Genomic DNA, 19,700 nt, shown 5'->3' with positions numbered 1-19,700 from the left:
CAAACCCATGTGTAGTGGCAAAAAAATGGCAGCTTCCAAAATGATAGACCACAGTTTACTCTCAGCTCTTTATATCCATATTTTTTCAAAATCTAAAACAGGTTGTGTTTCATATTATCCCATTTGTTGTCTTAGTACAGTGAGATACATTAAACGCAATAATATGATGAATGGTTTATCTAGTAAATTACTGACCTCTAGTGTCCCATAACCTGTCTCTGCAAAACTTGAGCACTTCTTAAATTCTTAACAGCAGTGAAAAAAGCCCTCTGTTTTGGGGGACACCCACAAATGCTTAGCAAATTATTTATCTATGTATTATGTAAAGGGAACAATAAAAAACAGCTGTATATTGCACAGGAAGCTAATAACATTTGACAGAATCGTTTAATATGTCTTTCATATATATGGATACTTCCGTAGCAATAAGTGAAATGGTTTTTATAAATTTGGAAAACTCAGATTTGAAGCAAAAGTCTAATCAATTTTGAACTATGAAGGCTGCTCTGAAAGTGATGCCTCCTACGTTATTCTGTTGGCCCATGATGTTAGAGGTGGATGTTGGTGGTCTGACAGTAGAGGTGAAACTTTTCCACCAACATTATATTCCATGTTGTTGCCATGTGACAGATGGCAGAAGAAGGGTTGTCTGACAAAATACCTTCTGACATGGAAGTGCATTTGAAGGAAAGGTGTGGAATTGAATTCCTTTGTGCAGAAAAAAATGCACTAATACATCAGTGAATGACAATACTGAACATTTATGGAGACCAGTGGATTGAGCAGAGAGGCAACAGGTGGTGCTTTCAGCATTGGTGACAGATACTGTGGGTCGTCTCCACTGGTGCAGATTTTTAAGAGCACAGCATACAGACTCTTGTTCATGGCTGGTGAAAACACATTGCTAAGGGTTGTGACTACATTGAAAAATAGTATTCTGTAGCTGAGAATCCAGTCGTTATTGCACTCCTTGTTTCTGATGTAGTTTCCATGAAAATAAATAGGAGGCATTACTTTTGGAGTGGCTTCTGCATTTTTTAGCCTTTTTTATGAAGAATTGCAAATTCTGAATACTGGAGGAAGCACAGAATAAATAGAAAGGAGTTCAAAAATGAGTCTGCAACATGAAAAGATTAAGTAAAAATATTGACAGACATTAACTTCAATGATCCTGTCTTTTCCAATTACATTTAATTGTTACTTTGCATTAATTGGTAAAATATTGTTCTATTGATGTCTCACTGCTACCATTGTGCAAGATTTTGGAAAACAATGAGAAAATACAAGTTGGGTTTTTGGAAATGATTTGATATAATGTAGAAAAAATGACTGACTTGCTTTATTTTGTACTTCTCTCTTCAGTTCTAGAATTTAATTACCAGGTTCTTTGCATTACTTTGAGAATTAGACAGATCCACCTAAAGCATTTTAAAGTTAGTATTTAAATAAATGTGTATTTTCTTGACAGTTTATGAGACTGCAGTAGATTTTCCAGTACTAATGTTCTTAGTGCCATTTTATTAAATAGAAAAAATATGTAGTATGATTACTGTATCCAACAACTTTCTCATGTTGTGTCACCTTTTACTTTCCCTGTAGGTGAAGTACAAAGGAGCTGCTAAGAAAGACCTTACCAACTCTCTTTATCAGCAGATGCCAGCTACAATTGACAGTGTGTTTGCAAAAGAATTAACTCAGCTGCAGAGCAAGGTGTGACTTTAAAATCACAAAAAAGATTTCTACATTAATTGTAGGGCAGAATATGATCACTTTGAACAGTATTATTGAGTGGATACTTGATTGCTTGCTTGATTTATTTTGGGTGGGATTATCATCAGAGTTTGTTGTCATAACTACTTAACTTCAACAACTGCTCAATCCTAAAATGTAGACAATCTGACTTGCAAAGTTTATTAAATATAAACATTAAAAAAGATTAAAAGCAGGCAAAATCCATTAGCAACCCATGGATGTCATAGGGGATTACTGAATTCAGTAACATTTTATTGTGTTTATAGAATATGCAAATCTTAGATAAAAACCATTTCCACTCAAGTGTTCTGTTAGCTTTTTAAAATGTTTGAAGTAGAATCAAAGTTTAAAAAAAAAAAGCATTTAAGAACATATGAAGGCACTCATTTGTAACAGTAAAAATATTTTCCATGTCACTAATCATTTACATACCACTAACAACAAATTTCATAGAATTAAAATTATAAAATCAAGTATATTGAACATTGTGTAAAACATGCAAGCAATTAGTAAAGTAGTAATCGTAGTTCAGTTGGCTCCAGGGACTTACATATGTAATCCCCTTATTTCAGGCAGGTAACACTTAGCTTCCATTGATCCCAGTGGAATTATGAGTATTGAATATGTGTAACATGAGTGAAGTTGTAGATTTTTGCTGTTACTCTTCATAACTACGACCGATACACAGTCATGGTTCTTTATCCAAGAATCTCAACGTTTTTCTTCTGCCTCTCTCCTCTCTTAGAAGTACTATGTATTGTTTAATAAAGCAAGCCTGTGACACAAACACAGTCCTAAACTCATGCTATTGATAGTTTCCCGATATTCATTCTGTTTAATACAGTTTTGTCAAAGCAGTGGAAAATATCTGTGATGAAAGAAGGCACTGAAATCTTGGGACAGCTTGTAGAGAAATGACTTGATTTAAAACAACATGTTAATTAAGATGATAATAAGTAAATTCATTAATGAAATATGTTCTATTTCAAACTACGAAAAAAATACATTGTATTGCAGCACAGGAGCTGCAATAAGATTAGTGTCACATCATTGTAATGTGAGTGAACAGTAGAAATAAACAAAATTAAACCTTTATAACATTTTTAAACAGCTTGATTCTTAAAACATTAGTTAACTAGCTTACTATGGGATATACTAGTGGATTTACTCCAAATGTGTATATTTTAAACTAGTTTACGTAAATGAGGTTAATTAACATCAGTGATATGGCAGAAAATATAAATAACTGAGACTAAAAATGAAAACATTTGATTTATCAAAAAAACCTTGACACTTTTATTTGATGATTTTGAAGCTTTTCTTCAGTCATCCAGCAGTCGTAGAGAAACAAATATGCATATATGCTGTTACATTAAAGCAGATTTTTTTTTCCTGTAAAATTCATACCATTCCCATAGGAGTAGATGCTTTATAAATCTTAACTACCATAAAGCTTCACGATATGCTGACACATTTTTTGAACTTGTGGTTACTGTTGCAATGGACCTAAATTTAATGCTACTTTCAGAGACATCCTAGGGGATTTTCTAGTGGAAAATCTTCTCTACAGTATTCAAATCTAATCCATATTGTGCCTATCACTGTGATACCTAAGTAGCTAGTACAAGGATTTCAGATTTCAGCTGTGTCAGATGTGGCAGAGAACATTTCTGCTGCATCCTTCTAGCCAGGATTGTGTATTTACAGGTCACCAAGGGGAGACTGTGTGTACCCCACAGGGAGAAGGAAAATACACTGCCAGCCTCCATGTCAGCCCTCTGGCAAACAGGCTGCCACAAGTACAGAACCATGGTCTGTTTCTCAGTTGTAATAAATTGATTTAAATAGGTGCTGATTTCTTGAGATGAGAAGAATATGAGCATGTGTCCTTTTCCCCATTCCTGTTAGAACAAATTTACACCTTTGGCTGCTTCTTAGCACTCCTTGAGCACACAGCAGCCAAACCTCACAGATGCTCTCTTGCACTGTGACACCACATTCTTGACAGGGCCATGCTCATCGGCCAAGCAATGTGCCAGGACTTGAGCATCGTGGCCTGTGCAGGCCTGAGACTGGCAAATGATATTGGGATTTGGTGTTAGGTCCTGACACGTTGCTGCTATACTGCCATGCCCAGCAGCACCATTTTTAGCCTACTTAGATCTAGCCTATTTTATGAATTTTATACACCATTTCAGATCTCACTGATGCCTTAGGAACTCAGGCAACCAGGAAAATTTCCCTTTTTTATGATAGGAGGTTATTGCTCAACTGCAACTGCCCTTCACTGTCATCTCCAGAAGACAAATACTGCTGTAATACTGCTGTAACACCACTTATCCCTTTGCGTTCTGTGACTGATATGGCACTTGCCACTGATTTCAGCAGAGCTAGGAATTCATTCCATGGAGCTGCAGCTGTAGAGTGTTCACAACAGCTCACTCAGCAAGTCTGTTTTTCCTTCTATGGAGTTTGCTCCTATATTTGCTATATTGATTAATGCTCAGTTCCCTATTCAAGATACACATGAAAGACTAAAATAAGAGAATTTTCACTGGCTTTTGTGTAAAGGCAGTGTCTGCTCCTTTGTGCTTTATGTAGAGTTGTCATGAAGATAGGAATAAATACATGTAGAGAAGGAAATCCATACAAATTTTTGGACACACAGAGGGAAAAGTGTTTCATGATAGTCATGATAGTGAAGTTTCATTGTCTCACATACTTGTGTGCCTTTTTTCAATTTTGTTCTTTCACACTATGGAGAAAATTGAACTGTAAACTTCTAAACAGATTTAATGGGGATGAGGAACCAAATTTTTTGTCTCATTTTTCATAGCTGCCCCCAGAATAAGCCACAGAGAGAAGAAGCCCCTCTCCTCACTGAGTTCTCTGTCCTTGACAGCCTGTAGAGCTTTTGCTATTTTTGCTCTCTGCAAAAAGAAAATGAAATTGACAAGAAGAGTCTGGGCAGGGAGACCTCAAGTTGATTTTCCTCAGAGGAAATGGTCATTTTCTGGAAAGACTGCAGTCTTCCTTTGGAAAATATTTCTGAGGAAAATTTCAGATCACTGCTAGCTTTGTGCCAAGTATTTTTCCTGTCTGTTTTTCCTGTCTGAACAGGATACTGAGTCTGAACAGTATACTGAGTTCTTCCTTGCACAGAACATTTTTTTTAAATAAGGTGTCACAAACAGTGATAAAGATATTTAAAATTGCTTGGAGGGGAGGCAGTGTTGAAAAATAAAAGTATGTTTTCATCACTGCTTTCATCATTTCTTTTCTGTCATAAGAAGAGATTGCACTGTTTTTCTTATCTAAAATGAATAATCTGACACAAACTGAAGGCAGTTTAATTTTCTCCTTTAACTAATATTTCACGTAGTAACTATATGTCAATGCTCAGCAGCATTTTTTGTTTGTCTTCAAAGATGATGAACTAAGTGAATCTTAATATTTTTAACTTCTAGAGAAATTTTGAGTTTTTCTTGCTTGTGGGCAGGTTCCTTCTCTTATGTTCAGACGTACATTTATAAGTATGATAAAGCTATTTCTGTAGTTTACTGCATCATTTACTGCATCATAGACATATTACATGTTGTCAGACTGTTTAATGAAAGTATTCATCTTTTAATTTCATCAGATCTTGTTTTCAAGATTTTTTTTTTTAGTAGCAAGTATCAGTCTCCTGGACTTCTTGAGTTTTGTTTTACAAAATAGATTGGGTAGTCACATTATTTATCTAGAGATTAAAATGGAGTTTTCTGTGTTATACATTTCCTTCTACAAAAATCTTTGTTATGGAGCTCAAATTCAGAGCTCAGCTTACTGACTTTAAAGAGAAAAAATAAGAAATGTAATAGTAATAATATCCTAAACCAGAAAGTGAGTTAGAGTTAAGTGAAAAGACCACAAAAATTCCTTAATTCACCTTTGTATTCACACACTGGCATACATGTAAGAGAAGAAAAATAATACAAAAAAGAGTAGTTGCAGATCAGTTCATCCTGAAGTCATGCTTACATGCATTATATTCCTGGAATTACTAAATGGTACCACCACAGAGCAGAGATTATGTGAGTGACCTATTATATTTGATCTCTCTGGAGATACTATTTCATATTTACATAAGTTTCAAAGAAAGGAATGCCTCCTATTTATTTCCATGGAAACTACAACAGATATAAAGAGAACAAAAACATCATTTGATAGAGAAATATAGATTATTTGTCGCTATCACTGTGGTACCTAAGTAGCTAATACAAGGATTTCAGATTTCAGCTGTGTCAGGATGCGGCAGAGAAGATTTCTGTTGCATCCTTCTAGCCAGGATTGTGTATTTACAGGTCACCAAGGGGAGACTAAGTATACCCCACAGGGAGAAGGAAAATGGCACTGGCAGCCTCCATGTCAGCCCTTTGGCAAACAGGCTGCTGCAAGCACAGAACCACTCAGCAACTGTTGATGAATGTTAATGGGTGCAATTTTTCTGAATATAGTATTTCAGCTACACACCTTTGTTTCATATGCACTTGCATGTTGGATGCCACTTTATCGGACTGCTCCACTGCTGCCATCTGTTTCATGGAACAAAAAGTAATGGGATATTGGTGGGAAGGTACAACCTCTACTGCCATACCACCAACATCCGCCTCTGTCATTGTAGGTGAACGTCATAAATTCACAGCAGTCTATGTATATTGGATAAGTAAAATTTCATTTAAATGAAGTTTGGGAATTCAGCATGAGATATGAAATAAATAGTAACATATAAAACAATAGTTATAAGAGTACTGATGAAATAATCCTTATAAACATTTTTAAATGTTTGTGTTGAAGTAATTTACAAATCTGGGAATATTCTGCTTACCTGTCCAAGACTAAACCAGGCAGCTATGTAACTGCGATTCTTTCAAGGTGGCATAAGCCAGTGAAAAGATTAGAAAGAATGGGACTATAAAATAGCAGTAGGTATTCCTACTATAAGCTAAAGAAAGTATTACTATCCCAAGTCAGTGGACACTTGACTGTAGTTTCTGTTAATTTTCTCATGCTGGGAGTTGATTGCTTTTGATTTTTAACGACTACATAGCTCATATGCCAACATTAAATTGTAGATGTTAAAGTGGCAAAGTAGCAGTGTAATACAATATCTATAAATTATGGGGTTTTGGAAAAAAAACAACATTTGGGTCATCTTCTTAGAATGGGAAGTATCTTAAAAGTGACAATGTGAAACAAGAGAAGTAGAAAAAGCATTTTTGTGGCATCTGCTTGTGTAGTAATTATTCTTTTGCCACTGATAATGGTATATTTGCAATATTTCTATCTTATTAAGGATCATTTGTTTTGCCAGATGCAAAATGTAATCGCTACAGGGAGCTTATAAACTTTTTTTTTCTCTATCAGTTTAAGTTATGTGTGTTTCCCCAGAGACACGATCATGTTGGACTTATGCTATATGAAGAGATGGCACATTTTAAGTTACCTAATTTAATGCTTTTGTTCATATAGTAGGGTTTTAGTTTCAAATCCTTCTCCTCCTGATCAGCTTTCTATCTTATTTAGTATTTGCTGTTTTCTTGGGGATTATTTTCATGCTTGCTCCCGAGACCTATTAGAAAATGAATTTGCTTGCTGCTTCTTCAGGCATCAAAACCTGGTGAATTTTCTTAATGTAAGCCTAAAAGCTTATGACGAGGGTAAGTGCAAGATCAGCTTTTCAGGCAGTTTCAGTATGTGAGTGTGTGCATATGTAAGTGTAGTACACTACAGTGAAAGCTGGATGGACACCCAACATTGAGCTGTTACAACTGTAAAAATAAATTTGCTTTTAAACTCGCAATCCAATTCCATTTTCCTTTTCCATGATGACAATAGAATATAAATATTATTTTTCTTTGTTAACCTGGGGCTAGTCCAAATGTGTATTATGCTAGTAATTTTCTAACAGTGCATGAAATTGATGAGTATTTCATGTAAATCTTTTCGGTTACAAGACATGCACAAATAAATATAGAAAAAGAAATGCTGAGTTTATACTTATTTAGCAGATAGATTCAAGTATATCTTGAGGATAAAAAAGCAACAAAAAAAGCTTTCTTTTCACTTTTATTTTTCCCTGGGCTGTCTTCTCACCTTTTTAAGGTTAATTTTCTGTTTTTGTATGTGCATATTTATTTTTCTTCATCCTGTATACTCAAACCTGCAATAACAGACTCAGAGAAATCTCCCTGCTGACTGTGTCTCATCTGTCTCTCTTTTGGGCAGAAGCTGCTATTGTTTAAGGGTTATGGTTCCATTAAGGAGCTTAATAATTAATTACATTTCTTCTTGAATATGGACACACTACAATGCTAGATTTATCTCATCTCATAATATTATATGTGCTCACTAAAGTATGATGTTGCTCTTTTCAGGTTCTTTATAAACAAAAACATGATGCTGAGAAAGGAACTTCAGATTATGCACATATGAAGGAGCCTCCGGATATTAAGCATGCCATGGAAGTCAATAAATACCAGAGTGATGTAAGTACTCCCCCACCTCACCAATTGAACTCATCAAGTGAAATTAGTTTCACTTGTTTTGGATACCTACTAACAGATAAGAAACGGGCATGGAATGTTTTCATATTTCATTAATCGGAATTTTTTTACATTATACAATCTGAAGTATTTTGGGACGTGATGTGTGTGTAAGGTAAGCTATGAGTGGTGTAAGTTTGTATGAACAGTGATGTAGCTTCAGTGTCTTATACTATCAACATTTGGATGATTTGGTTAAGAGGAAAGGGGGGTAATTTCTGCCCTGCTTTGCACACTTTTATGAACATTAATTACTTTCCTCCTGTCTCACGAATACATACCTCAATGAGTTCCAAAGAATAATTTCTAACTGATGTCACAAAATCAGAGCCATAGAGTGGAGTGTGATACTTTATACTAGCTTATGCTACTGGCCAGAGTGTTTGTTATTGTATACTTAGTTAAATAATTTAAAATAAATTATTTGGCTATTTAGTGTTTTCTTTTTTTAAAATTAATTTATTTTTTTACTGCTGTTTGATTATTTTTTGAAGTGCTTTCGTTTTTCACAATATAAGAGCCTAATAATACTATTTGTGTTTTTTATTAGCTTCAGGTCAGGTTTGATCTCACAATCCTTTATGCTGTGCTCTACTTATACAAAGACAACAAAGAAAAATGTATGCTAGTCTTAGTTTTTGTAAAAGTTTATTTAAGAGAAAAGTAAAGTTTAAGAGAAAATTGTCTAGAACAGTGAAACCATTTCAAAGGGAGCACAAAGCTCTTATAAACAGCTTATACCTATTTACCTTGTAAGTTGTGTTCCAGTACTGTTCTGTTTAGATAACAAAGTCAAGTCAGGTAAGTAGATGATTTTACAACTCTCTTGCTTCTCAGATAAATGGGATATTTCTTTGCTGCTAACAATATAGAAAATGAAGGTGTTCATTTTGAATTATCTTAAGTTTACCCTGTCTTCCATACTGACAGTGTAAGACACTCAGATTATACAGTCTGAAAGTTAAATGTCAGTGTTAGATGTATGTTCGTGTGTACAGAGTCTTGACAGCTGGCCGCTGATTAAAAGGCTGCTGGAAAACTTCAGGGAAGCATTATGTTTGCAGAATAACTTTTTCTTGTGCTGGGAAATACTTGAGCTGGAACTCCCAAAAGAGATTTGCAACCTGCCTAGATTACAGAATTCCCTTTTCCCATCAAGCTCTGACCATCTCTGCTGTTGGAAGCATCAGGATGTCAGATTCACAGAGAATACAAGCTGAGAATGTGAACTCTCTTCATAGCGCAAGTTTGTTTTTACCTAACTAGGAATGATTGCAGACTACTAGGGAAGGAAATTGTATTGGGAAGAGAGATGGAAATCATTCTCAGAGTAGGTGGTGAGACTAAGAGGAATATGAGATGAGTTTTGGAGTCAAATTCATCACGGTCTGAGGATTAGTATGCTAGCAGAAAACCTATTCCCCTTCTACAGCTGTACATCACCTGCTAGCAGAGTTAAGGAGGGCAGGGTACAGATGTGACAGTAAATGAAATTCAGTTGTTACATCTTCTTTCATCCTTAAAGCAAGCAAAAAAGGAAATGGAGGCAAATACAGGAGGGAAGGATGTTTTGATAAATGAGAACTTTTAACAGCATATTAAAAATAATGAAAAAATACGGAAGGTATTCTGTGCCTGAACAAACTTCAAAAAAAAAAGTCAAACAAAACCTCAAAATCTAACCAGTTAGTTTCATCTGTTTAAGAAGAGATTTCTTTCTGGTTGCTCATGGGGAACTGTAGTGCAATGGGGCTATATCTGTATCACACATAAAGGAGCAAGTTTTGTAAGTTCAGTTATTGTTCATCAGACTTACACAACTCCATTGGGTCATTATTTGAGCACCATGCTGAATGTAGGTTGTGGATTCCTTGCTTTGCAAGTAAAAGTTTTAATTCAGAGCCATGTGTGTTTTCATCTTTAAGTCGGAATAAGGAATAGCAAGTGTCCCAGATGTGGAGCGTTTTTCTTTCAGAATGTAGACTATTTGTAGAATCACAGCTTTGAAAATGCAGTGTAAAAAGAAGGAAACTACTGGGGGAATAGAAAGACAAAGCTTTTTATCCACCACTCTGTACAGTATACCTATGGGAGCAGAATACGTGTTTACCTACAATGGTCTGCCAACTCAATTCAACCTTGACATGCAGGGTTTGCATCTAATAGGATTAGGATGTGTTTAAGACTATTTACTTGGGCTTAAAATAAGGCTGACATTTATACTCAACTCTGTGAAATGTGCAATTTCCTTTAAAAATTAAGACTGTGTTCAACTTACAATACATTTGTGCTGACATTTGGAAACTGTCATGTGCTGTAGGCCTTCACACCACTTTGAATATCATTAAAACATTGTATGAGTGTGGGTTGAAGCTGAATAATAGGGAAGTACTGTAAAATCTCCTGAACAATGTGATCATGTATAAGAAAAAGATTTTTCTCTTCTTCATTCTTCCACTGAAGAAAATTGCTCTTAACAAAAGTGAGTTTTTTAATGATAGGGAATTGAAAAATAATTTAGATACTACACAATGCTTTAACAAAAGCAAGTTTATCCACATTGGAGTACTTTTCTCTATAAATTATATTTCTGTTTTGTGAAGTGAATATTAATGATGTGACTTTGGCATGCAAAAGCATTTGGAGAAATGTGAATTAGGGCCTGTCTTAAGTCTGTGCTTGGCTGATGTCATTTGTCTCATCTGAAAGTTTCCAAACTTGAAACCGGAATTAGATCGTGGTCTGTAAAAAGTGGTGGTCTGGTCACAAAACTCATTTACCTTACGTGAGAATCAAATGGATGGAAGAAAGGAAGAAATTAAACACTGAAATAACATGACAATTAGGTTTCTGAAGGAAAGAAAGCATTTGGTTTTGCGCACAGCATTTGATGAAGATACAGACCCCATTTTTTTCTGTTTTATGACCTGGTCCATCACTGAGTATTATGAATTTCAAAACAGTGTTGAGTTTATAGCTGTTTATATGTTCTGTGTGGTTAAAATTCCACATATTTTCCTCATGGCATTACATTGTATGAAAGAAGTGAGTGCTGATCTCTTTTTACAAACAGCAGAATTGCAGTAGACTCATCTATGAGCATTTAAAGACAGTTTGCAGATCTGAAGTTAGTGTGTTTGTATCTGTCCTCTTAGTTTTGATACCAAACAGTGATGCTTGACAGTGGAGCAAAGTTTTGATATTTATACATGTATCTGCATGGTCTTTGCAGTCCAGATGATTTTGGTAGCAGTACTTTTAATGTTCCATTAATCATCTAAATTTGAATATTTAAGTAGTCCATAGTATCTTAGGAGTGCACTTTTTCCATGTTCAAGATATTGTGCAGTCACAATCCACACATTTACATATTTTCTGATAAGACCAAATCAGCAGATCTCAAATGTTCTTAGATAACATCAGCAACATACCAAGATGTTGATGTCTGTTTTGATGTGGATCATACTAAATTCAAGCTTCTTCTGGTTCTCTGTTCAGCATCTGCATTAGAAAAATCACCTTTCCCTGACTAACTTTCTGCAGAGAGTGATTGTCAACAGGTCCCTCTGGAACACTTCTCGTGCTGAAAATGATGTGTTTACTCCTGATATAATTGGGACCAATCAATTTTCAAGCGCATTACCAGAAAGGGTGACTACATCAGTCTGTAATGGACCATAAATGTGTTTGTCTCTTCTATGTGAGCTCGGAAATAGTTTTCAACACTATTTAAATAGGGATCAGAAAAGCTTTTGCCAGTGACCATTGTCACCAGTTAGTCATTTTCTTAGCGTTGATGGACCCCAAAGTGCAGATGATAGAAAAGGGGCCAAAGATACGACTGACAGACCATTAGTAAGTGGACTTGTATTTGTTTGAAAATGCTAATTAAGGACAAACTGGAAGAGACAAATTATTTTGCAGATAGTTGTACCCAACTTTTTGCTGACATCCATGTCTGTGAATCTCAGGAAAGCAAAATGTGTATAAATCCACTTGTGCACATTTTAATAATTTGTTAAATAGAGATTGGAGTAGTTTTGGAATCAGAATTGAGGAGGAAAAAGTAGTGCAGGAAAGGTCTGAGTCCCTTAAACCTGGGTATGCTTGGGTGACTGTGTAGCTGAAGTTTCCATTTGTTAATTGACAATTTGAGATGTTTTGTAGTTTTGTTTGAAACATATTTACTGTGTAGCATTGTAGTACATCCCAGTGACCTGGTGCCATCATGAAAAGTAAAATGTCTGTTTATCCTCTGTGGGCCTTATGTCTTTTCACAAAAGCCGGAGATTGGGCCCTGTTTAAATTGCTCTACTCATTGTATGGAAACCCTGAATATATTTTTCTGCTTTGCAAAAACTACTGGCAGTTCAGAGTGTGTTTGGGGATTAAAGATAGAAATGGCTTTTGTTCATTAGTTTTATGGATACTTTAAAAATACTCAGCAGTGTAACCAGTTTTGTAATTTCAAATAGAAAAACACTTTATATTTAGCTGGTATTTGTAATTTTTTCCTTTTTGTCCTTTTTTCCCTCTGGTCTTCTGTAATTCTTCATTTAGATCGCTTGCTGCTGCTCCTTAGTTGTCAATGTCTCAGTTTCTTTTTCCTGTATAAAGTCTGTTTTGAGCAGATGTTTCACAGACGTATGTTTGTCATAAGAAGGAACATTTCTTGAGCCTCCAGAGATGTCTTTTGGTAGAGCTTGAGCACTGCTTTGAAGAGAAGATTGAATGAGGGCTCCGTGCAATGCCTGGAAGTGCTAGTCAGGATCTGAGCCCTGAGCTCTTGATGAGGGGCTGAACAAAATCTGGAGAAAAGACCTTCCATGTGTGTTTCTGCTCTTTCCTTTCCTGGTGCTTTCCCTTATTTACTCTTTACTTGACCAGGCTACTTTTCCTCTTCTCTGCCTTCCACTTTCTTGTTGCCTGTGTGCATGCACTGTGCTGGTGGCTTTGCCCTTTCTACATCTGTTCCCCTGCTCTCACAGAATAGCTTTCCTTTTACTGTTCTAATGTAGCAGTATAAAAAAAATCACTAGATGGAACAGAATAGCAGCTGTGTAATAGAGGCCAGCACACTGTCCCAATGGGAAAGGGTCAGCATCCAGGGACTGAGGTTATTCAGGAAATGGGAAACATATTTTTTCTTTCTTTGGCCTACCTCTGACAAACTACTGTTCTGCTGCATAACATTTTTATTCTCACTGGAGTATGACAAGCTGCAGAATGGAGCAAATATATATTGCAGACATTTGTAAAATGTTAGATGACTTTCCCTGAGACATAAGTAATAGGTACACTGGTTTAGGTGCAGGAAGAATAATAATTCATATGTGAAAAGCTATAGCAATTGGCCTTGCATCTAATATAATTGAAAATGGCGAAAAACAAAGGACTGTCACTGTCTTATTTTTTCCTCCCCCTTTCCCCCTGAAATTAACTACAATCTATTATTTCACGTACTGTATGATCATGTCATTTGGAAGCAGTGAGTGACCACATTTCCTCAACTTTATCACTGCTGTTCTCGATTCTCTGTTGTTAAATTCACTCCATTCCTAATTTCTATTTTGAGCACATATGCTGGCCTTTAATTTGCAATTTACATGGATGATAGGGTGCTATTCACAAACCTGTTTCAGCTGCTTCTGTGGTTTTCACCTCACCTCATGTGGTCATTAGGATGAACAGCATATAATTAACTAAATTCATGTAAAGCCCTGAATTGCAAATGCTTGTCTGTACATCTAGTTTCTTAAAAATAAATAAAGAAAAGAAACTGGAGCCTAACCAAAACAAAACTTCAGTGGCTGTAATAGCCTAGAAGAAACAGTTTTTATTTTATTGATAGGTGGGCTATGTTCATACAACTTATTTGTTTATTTATGTTATCATTGATTGCACTTGCGTGTCAATCATTGTAACTTAAAAAATCATAAAATCTATTTGTGGGCAAACAGCCAACAGTTTGAAGTCTATTTAGCTTGTCTACTTAGCTGAGGCCATATGGTTGCAATATTACTTTCCTGTTGCCTATAAAATATATGCCAAAAAGGTGTTTTTTTTCTTTCTTTCTTTCTTTTTTTTTTTTTTTCAAATTTTTACATGACATTTCTACAAATTTGTCACTGGGTGTTGCACTTGATTGCTAGACTTGCAGGTAAATTTGTTGCGTTTTGGCCATACTAAAACTGCGCACTGGAAACAGGAGATGGATATACTGGTTATAGTACATAAAGCTTCAACTTAGGGAACCTTTCAGGACTTTTCTTCACAGTAAGGGTGATGGAGCACTGGAATAGGCTGCCCAAGGAAGTTGTGGATTATCCTTCTCTGGCGATAATCAAGACCCACCTGGACGCTTACCTGTGCAACCTGGGGTTGGACTCCATGATCTCTGGAGGTCCCTTCCAGCCCCTACAATTCTGTGACTTTTTAATGGTGAAATACAATTTTGAGAGGTCAGTTACCACTGTTAAACAGTACAAAAAGAAAATATATGGCTGTCTGTTAGAACAGGAATTATTTGATACTTAATGTCTCATGTGGACTTTATGATCTCTGACTTTTGCATGGAACTTCAACTTGACAGACACTTTTGAATACCAGAGATGGTATTCTTAATCATTCAGAATAATTCAGTGAGACAGCTCTTGGAAATGGGCTTGGATTGACACATGCTATAAAACAAGGGAGAGGAAAAAGTCTATGGACTGGAGTAAGGAAAAGGATAGCTTGTTGTAGTCTGTGAACTTTGGAGCACCTCTGAGATCTAGGCTGCTTCTGTGATTGCTTTGGTAAGTAGTGAGTGCTTGGACTCTCCTACCTGTGGGTTAGTATTCTGGCCAATCTTCTGAGCCCTTCATTATTGTAGTGACTTGTGCACAAATAAAAAGATCCAGTCTTGTGCTCCACATGCTGGAACAGTAAGCCTTCTTGTTCCCATGATTGTGTAAAGTAGAGAATAAGTGGAGTTGCAGGGAATAAGAGCGCTCTGTGGTGGGGTTGTTGTTTAATTGCAGTCCAGCCTCATGACTGGCTGTTACTGAGAGGGCGGCTCACCATGGTACAGTTACAGGCTCTCATCAGTGTAGCTGCAGTCTGCTAGGCTGCATATCCTGGAGGCATTCGTTTATATTAAAAGAGGAAGGTACAGCACAGAAAAAAAATACTGTCCTCTTGCAATTCCTCTGAAATTTAATGACAAAACCTAATATTTGGGTCTCTGCAGCACTTTCATTTTCTACTATGCTTCCAAGTGAAACCATTTTTCATTTTAATATTGTATTTTATGCTTCTGAATTTCTTCCTCAGCCTGTTAACCTGTGTGTAGGTCTTACTAAATAATCTCTGTCAAGCAGGACTGTGTTGGCGTAAATTAGGTGGAGTTTCACTGAATTTGATTGCTGAACTGATAGATCATTCAAAAATGATTTATAAACTTGAAACTTTTTTTGTTTGTTTTAATCAAAACTGTTTCTTCTTTCTTTTTTTTCTTTTTTTTTTCTTTTTCATGACAGGTGTCATATAAGAGAGACGTGCAAGATACTCACAGATACACTGAAGTGCTGAACAGGCCAGACATAAAGATGGCAACAGAGATAACAAAGATAATAAGTGATGTATGTTCTTCTGATAGTCTATTTGTATTTTTTTAGACATTATTATTCCAATTTCAGTCAAATCATTCAGAATGCTTCTGAAATTCTCATATTTCTAAGCAAGAGCAGAAAACATGCCACCCCAAATCTGGGGTGCTTTGGAAGGGGGGAAATAACTTGTCTGGAATGTTACGAAGTAATGGATTGCTTGCTTTGACGTTGACAGCCTGACATTTACAATTGGTGACTAAAGACAACGTTACATTTAGTGAAGTTGGTTTTGTTTCAATTTCACTTATTCTGAAAATTGGATATATGCTGGCATGCCTGCAGATCTGTTTTCTGCCTAGTAGGGCAGAGGTGTGCCTTCAGTACCTTTTTCCTCCTCTCACTCTTTCTAGCAGTGGCAGGGACATGCAGCTCCCATTGTCCATGGGAGAGCCTGTGTTGGCAAGCAGCACCCTCCTGCATGCAGCTCCCATCCCTGAGCTCTGCGCTCAAATTCTTGTTCCTCCCACTGTGATATCTGCTAATGGATTGGGCAAGGAGCAGAAGCAGTTGTGTGATGCTATTTAATTTATTATTATTATTGACTATATAAAAACATATAAACTCTATAAATATATATGTGTATGTATATAAAGTGTTATATAAACACTATATATATATATATATATATATATATATATATATACACACGTATATATAAAAAAATTCTGAACCAAGGCTTTAAACAGTTGCTATTAGTTTTATGTGAGGCTGATCAGGCATCTCTTTTGGAGAGTTGTCACTTATGGAAATACAGCTTTAAGAGAGATGAGATTCATTCACCTTTGAAAACTCAGCATTTTCTGAAAACTAAAACCTCTTAGTAAGTCTTATGTTCAATGCCCAGTTACAAATTGCTGTAAAATCCCTGTTTTACTTAGAGAAGCTTTGGATCTTTTCCTTCTCTCTGTTGTTAAGATGACTCCTTGCTGATTCACAGAGCCTGAGTAATGTAAGAAACCTATTTTAGGCAATAGCAATTTAGTTTGTTATGTTCCAAAGCACCTATTGTAAATTTATCTCTACTATTTTCTAATGCATTTTGAAAAAACAAAACAAAACAGCAATTTACATAGGCAGTCGTTCAGCTGGAAAGATCACTTAACACCAATCCTGTTGGACTAATTCCTCCCTGTTACACCAGTGCAACCTTACTGACATCCAGTGAGATTGCAGTGGTAAAACTGAGAGTGGAACTTGACCTGCATTTCAAAAAAGCTGCCCCTCAGCCTAGTTTTGTTTCAAGGCTATTTTCAGCTGCTACAAATAATCTGTGTAAACTGCAGACCATGTCTTAAGAAATGCTGAACCACTGTAACTCATTTTGCCTTGATTGGGAGCAGTGGGAGAAGTGCATTTCTCAGGCTTAACTCATGCATTTGGTTAAAGTTGAATTTTATGAATGCTGTGATTGTGTTTTACAATAAATAAATGTTATGTTTATAATGAGGTGAAGCATGAGAAGAGCTGTTTTTCTGAACTGACTAGAATATTATTTAGGTTTAAAGTTTACATTTCTTAAAAAAAAAGAAAAAAGTATCCAAACAATGTAATAGTGATTCATATTCATTTTCTTGATTTGTTTAAGGCTGAGTACAAGAAAGGAAGGGGAGAGATGAATAAGGAACCCGCTGTACTTGGAAGACCAGATTTTGAACATGCTAAAGGAGTTTCTAAACTTCTAAGCCAAGTAAGATTTTCTGTCATTTTACAATGACTTCATTCAGATATCTCGTTCCTAGTAATTCAAGAAAATATTTAGATTTTTAGATGATTATCTCTAATTGCGTGAAGATTATGTTCTCAAACCCCTTTCATACGGTATTGCAATGGCTGGTAAATTTAAGACTCCTAGGAAGCAGAATATACATTTTTATGCAAAAATGCAATGAACTTTGACTCTTACAACTCTTCTTTGGTGGAAGTGGTGTATATTTATATGTATTATCTAGGGTTTCTAAAATATTAACTGTATGTAATTTAGAGGCAAATATTGCTACTCATTCAATTTGAATAGAACTTTACTATGTGATTAATCCCACTGAAGTAACTGTGGTCTTTTGTGTAACTGCTTGCTAATGTGAGTAATGGGATCTGAATTTGGCCTGACATGTAAACCGCCTGCCTTTCCTCCCCCTGAAACTGAAGCTTTTATGTACTTCTTTCTGTTATATATTAACCTCAAAAAAAAAAAAAAAAAAAAGGTGAAGTCACTTTTATCCAAAACTAAAAAAAAGGCTGAAACATAGAACGTAAATATTCTGTTTTCCTCTTGTGACTCTTCTACTACTACAGATCAACTTCACATTATGAGAAGAAGCTGACCTGCTTTTTTTTTTTTTTTTTTTTTTTTTAATTTTTAACAGTGCCTTTCATAATCCTTGCTAATAACCCTGTCAGGCTACACTCAGTGCTTTTTAAACCAAGGAACAAATTCTGCCCTCCTGCGTGAGGAGGATTACCCCCTTTGATTGGAGAAGGCCATGTCAGTCTTCCCACAAATAGGAATAAAAGCAAACAACTGGAGTAGACTGGAACAGACTGCAGATCAGCATTGTATAACAGCTCCTTGTGATTTGGCATGATGGTGAAAGTCTCTAGAACTAGAATAAAATGAGAATAATATATCACAGAGAACAAGCTGCAGAACAGCGTAGTGTCTGTCTACAAGGGACTGAGCTTCTTTTCATGTCAACAGACATTACCCTTAGTTATCTATTGCATGACTTCTTGTTTCACTGAATGATCATTAACTTTTAAGTGGTCTTTTGTTTTTGGTATCATGCAAACTGGGAAGTCAACCTGCGCTTTCTAGGAAGAGCCAGTGCTGTGCTATCTGTTCAGATTTCGGTGTCCCTTCTAGGGAAGACAGGTGCTTGTCTTTGTGGTTTTTTAAGAGTTCATCTCTAAATTTAGTGTGTGACATCTGTTATTTCCACCTAATGGCAGGCCACACATTCCATTACAATTTGTTTCAGAATGTAGTGGGGTTGCAGCTGCCTATTGTCACATAGGGAACCAAAGCAGGTCCCTTTCCAATAGCTCTGCTATCTCACTATGCTTGATACCAGAGTTTTTAATCAGCAATAGAAATAATCAAAAAATAACACCTGGATTATAGTTTTCTAAAGGCTAGTGCTATGCCAGTTGCATCACAGACTTAATGAGTGTGTGTTTTATCTCATTTTTTGATAAAAGTGCATTTTCTCCTGGACAGTGAATGCTGTATCTGCCAAAGTAGTAGCTTTATCATATGACCTCTTCACAGCCAGGGACAGGGATGGCACCACTTATAGTTGAGATCCTTCTGCAGAAGGAATCATTTGATGTACAATTTTAACTTTTTCAGAGGGTGCAAATAGTGCAGAGGGTTTGTCAGGAAGAGAAGAGAGCGGTTGATACCCTGGAGCTTGCAGTTTGTTTGTAAAAATGATTCTTATTAGTCTTAGCAGTCAAATACAGAGACAGGCCCTGGATCCCAGTTTTGGCATCTTTTCATCCTTTATCCTCCACTCAGTCTCACATTGATGAAGCAGAGTAGTTCAGCTGGAAGGCGCTTTCTAATCAACTGTCTGATGAGGCTGCTTTCAATATGTGAGATAGGCCACATACTTTTAAAAATGCGGCTGGGCACATATAAAAATGATTGGGCTTCAGCCTGACACTCTGCTGCCATCCATCTGTGTAGAGTAGCATGGAAGCTGTAAGTACTAAG

At 36.1% G+C, this 19,700-nt stretch overlaps 1 protein-coding gene across 3 annotated transcripts in view; it reads left to right on the top strand.

Moving 5' to 3' along the window:
* The window catches only part of NEBL (nebulette), a 246,448-nt gene that overhangs the window by 164,131 nt on the left and 62,617 nt on the right, over positions 1-19,700 (top strand). Inside the window, exons 7-10 of one of the 3 annotated variants that reach the window (XM_090142924.1) lie at positions 1,600-1,710; positions 8,169-8,279; positions 15,857-15,958; positions 17,574-17,675. The exons of the other annotated variants lie outside the window; for them this stretch is intronic. Coding sequence (XP_089999050.1) covers positions 1,600-1,710; positions 8,169-8,279; positions 15,857-15,958; positions 17,574-17,675 — 426 coding nt within the window. The remainder of the gene's footprint in view (positions 1-1,599; positions 1,711-8,168; positions 8,280-15,856; positions 15,959-17,573; positions 17,676-19,700) is intronic. 3 annotated transcript variants of the gene reach the window in all.

Source organism: Phasianus colchicus, chromosome 6, assembly GCF_987193195.1.
Source record: "Phasianus colchicus chromosome 6, bPhaCol1.hap1.1, whole genome shotgun sequence".
NCBI classification, from domain to species: domain Eukaryota; kingdom Metazoa; phylum Chordata; class Aves; order Galliformes; family Phasianidae; genus Phasianus; species Phasianus colchicus.
The sequence above is the reverse complement of the archived record's forward strand: the minus strand, read 5'-3'. Positions and strand labels throughout refer to the sequence as shown.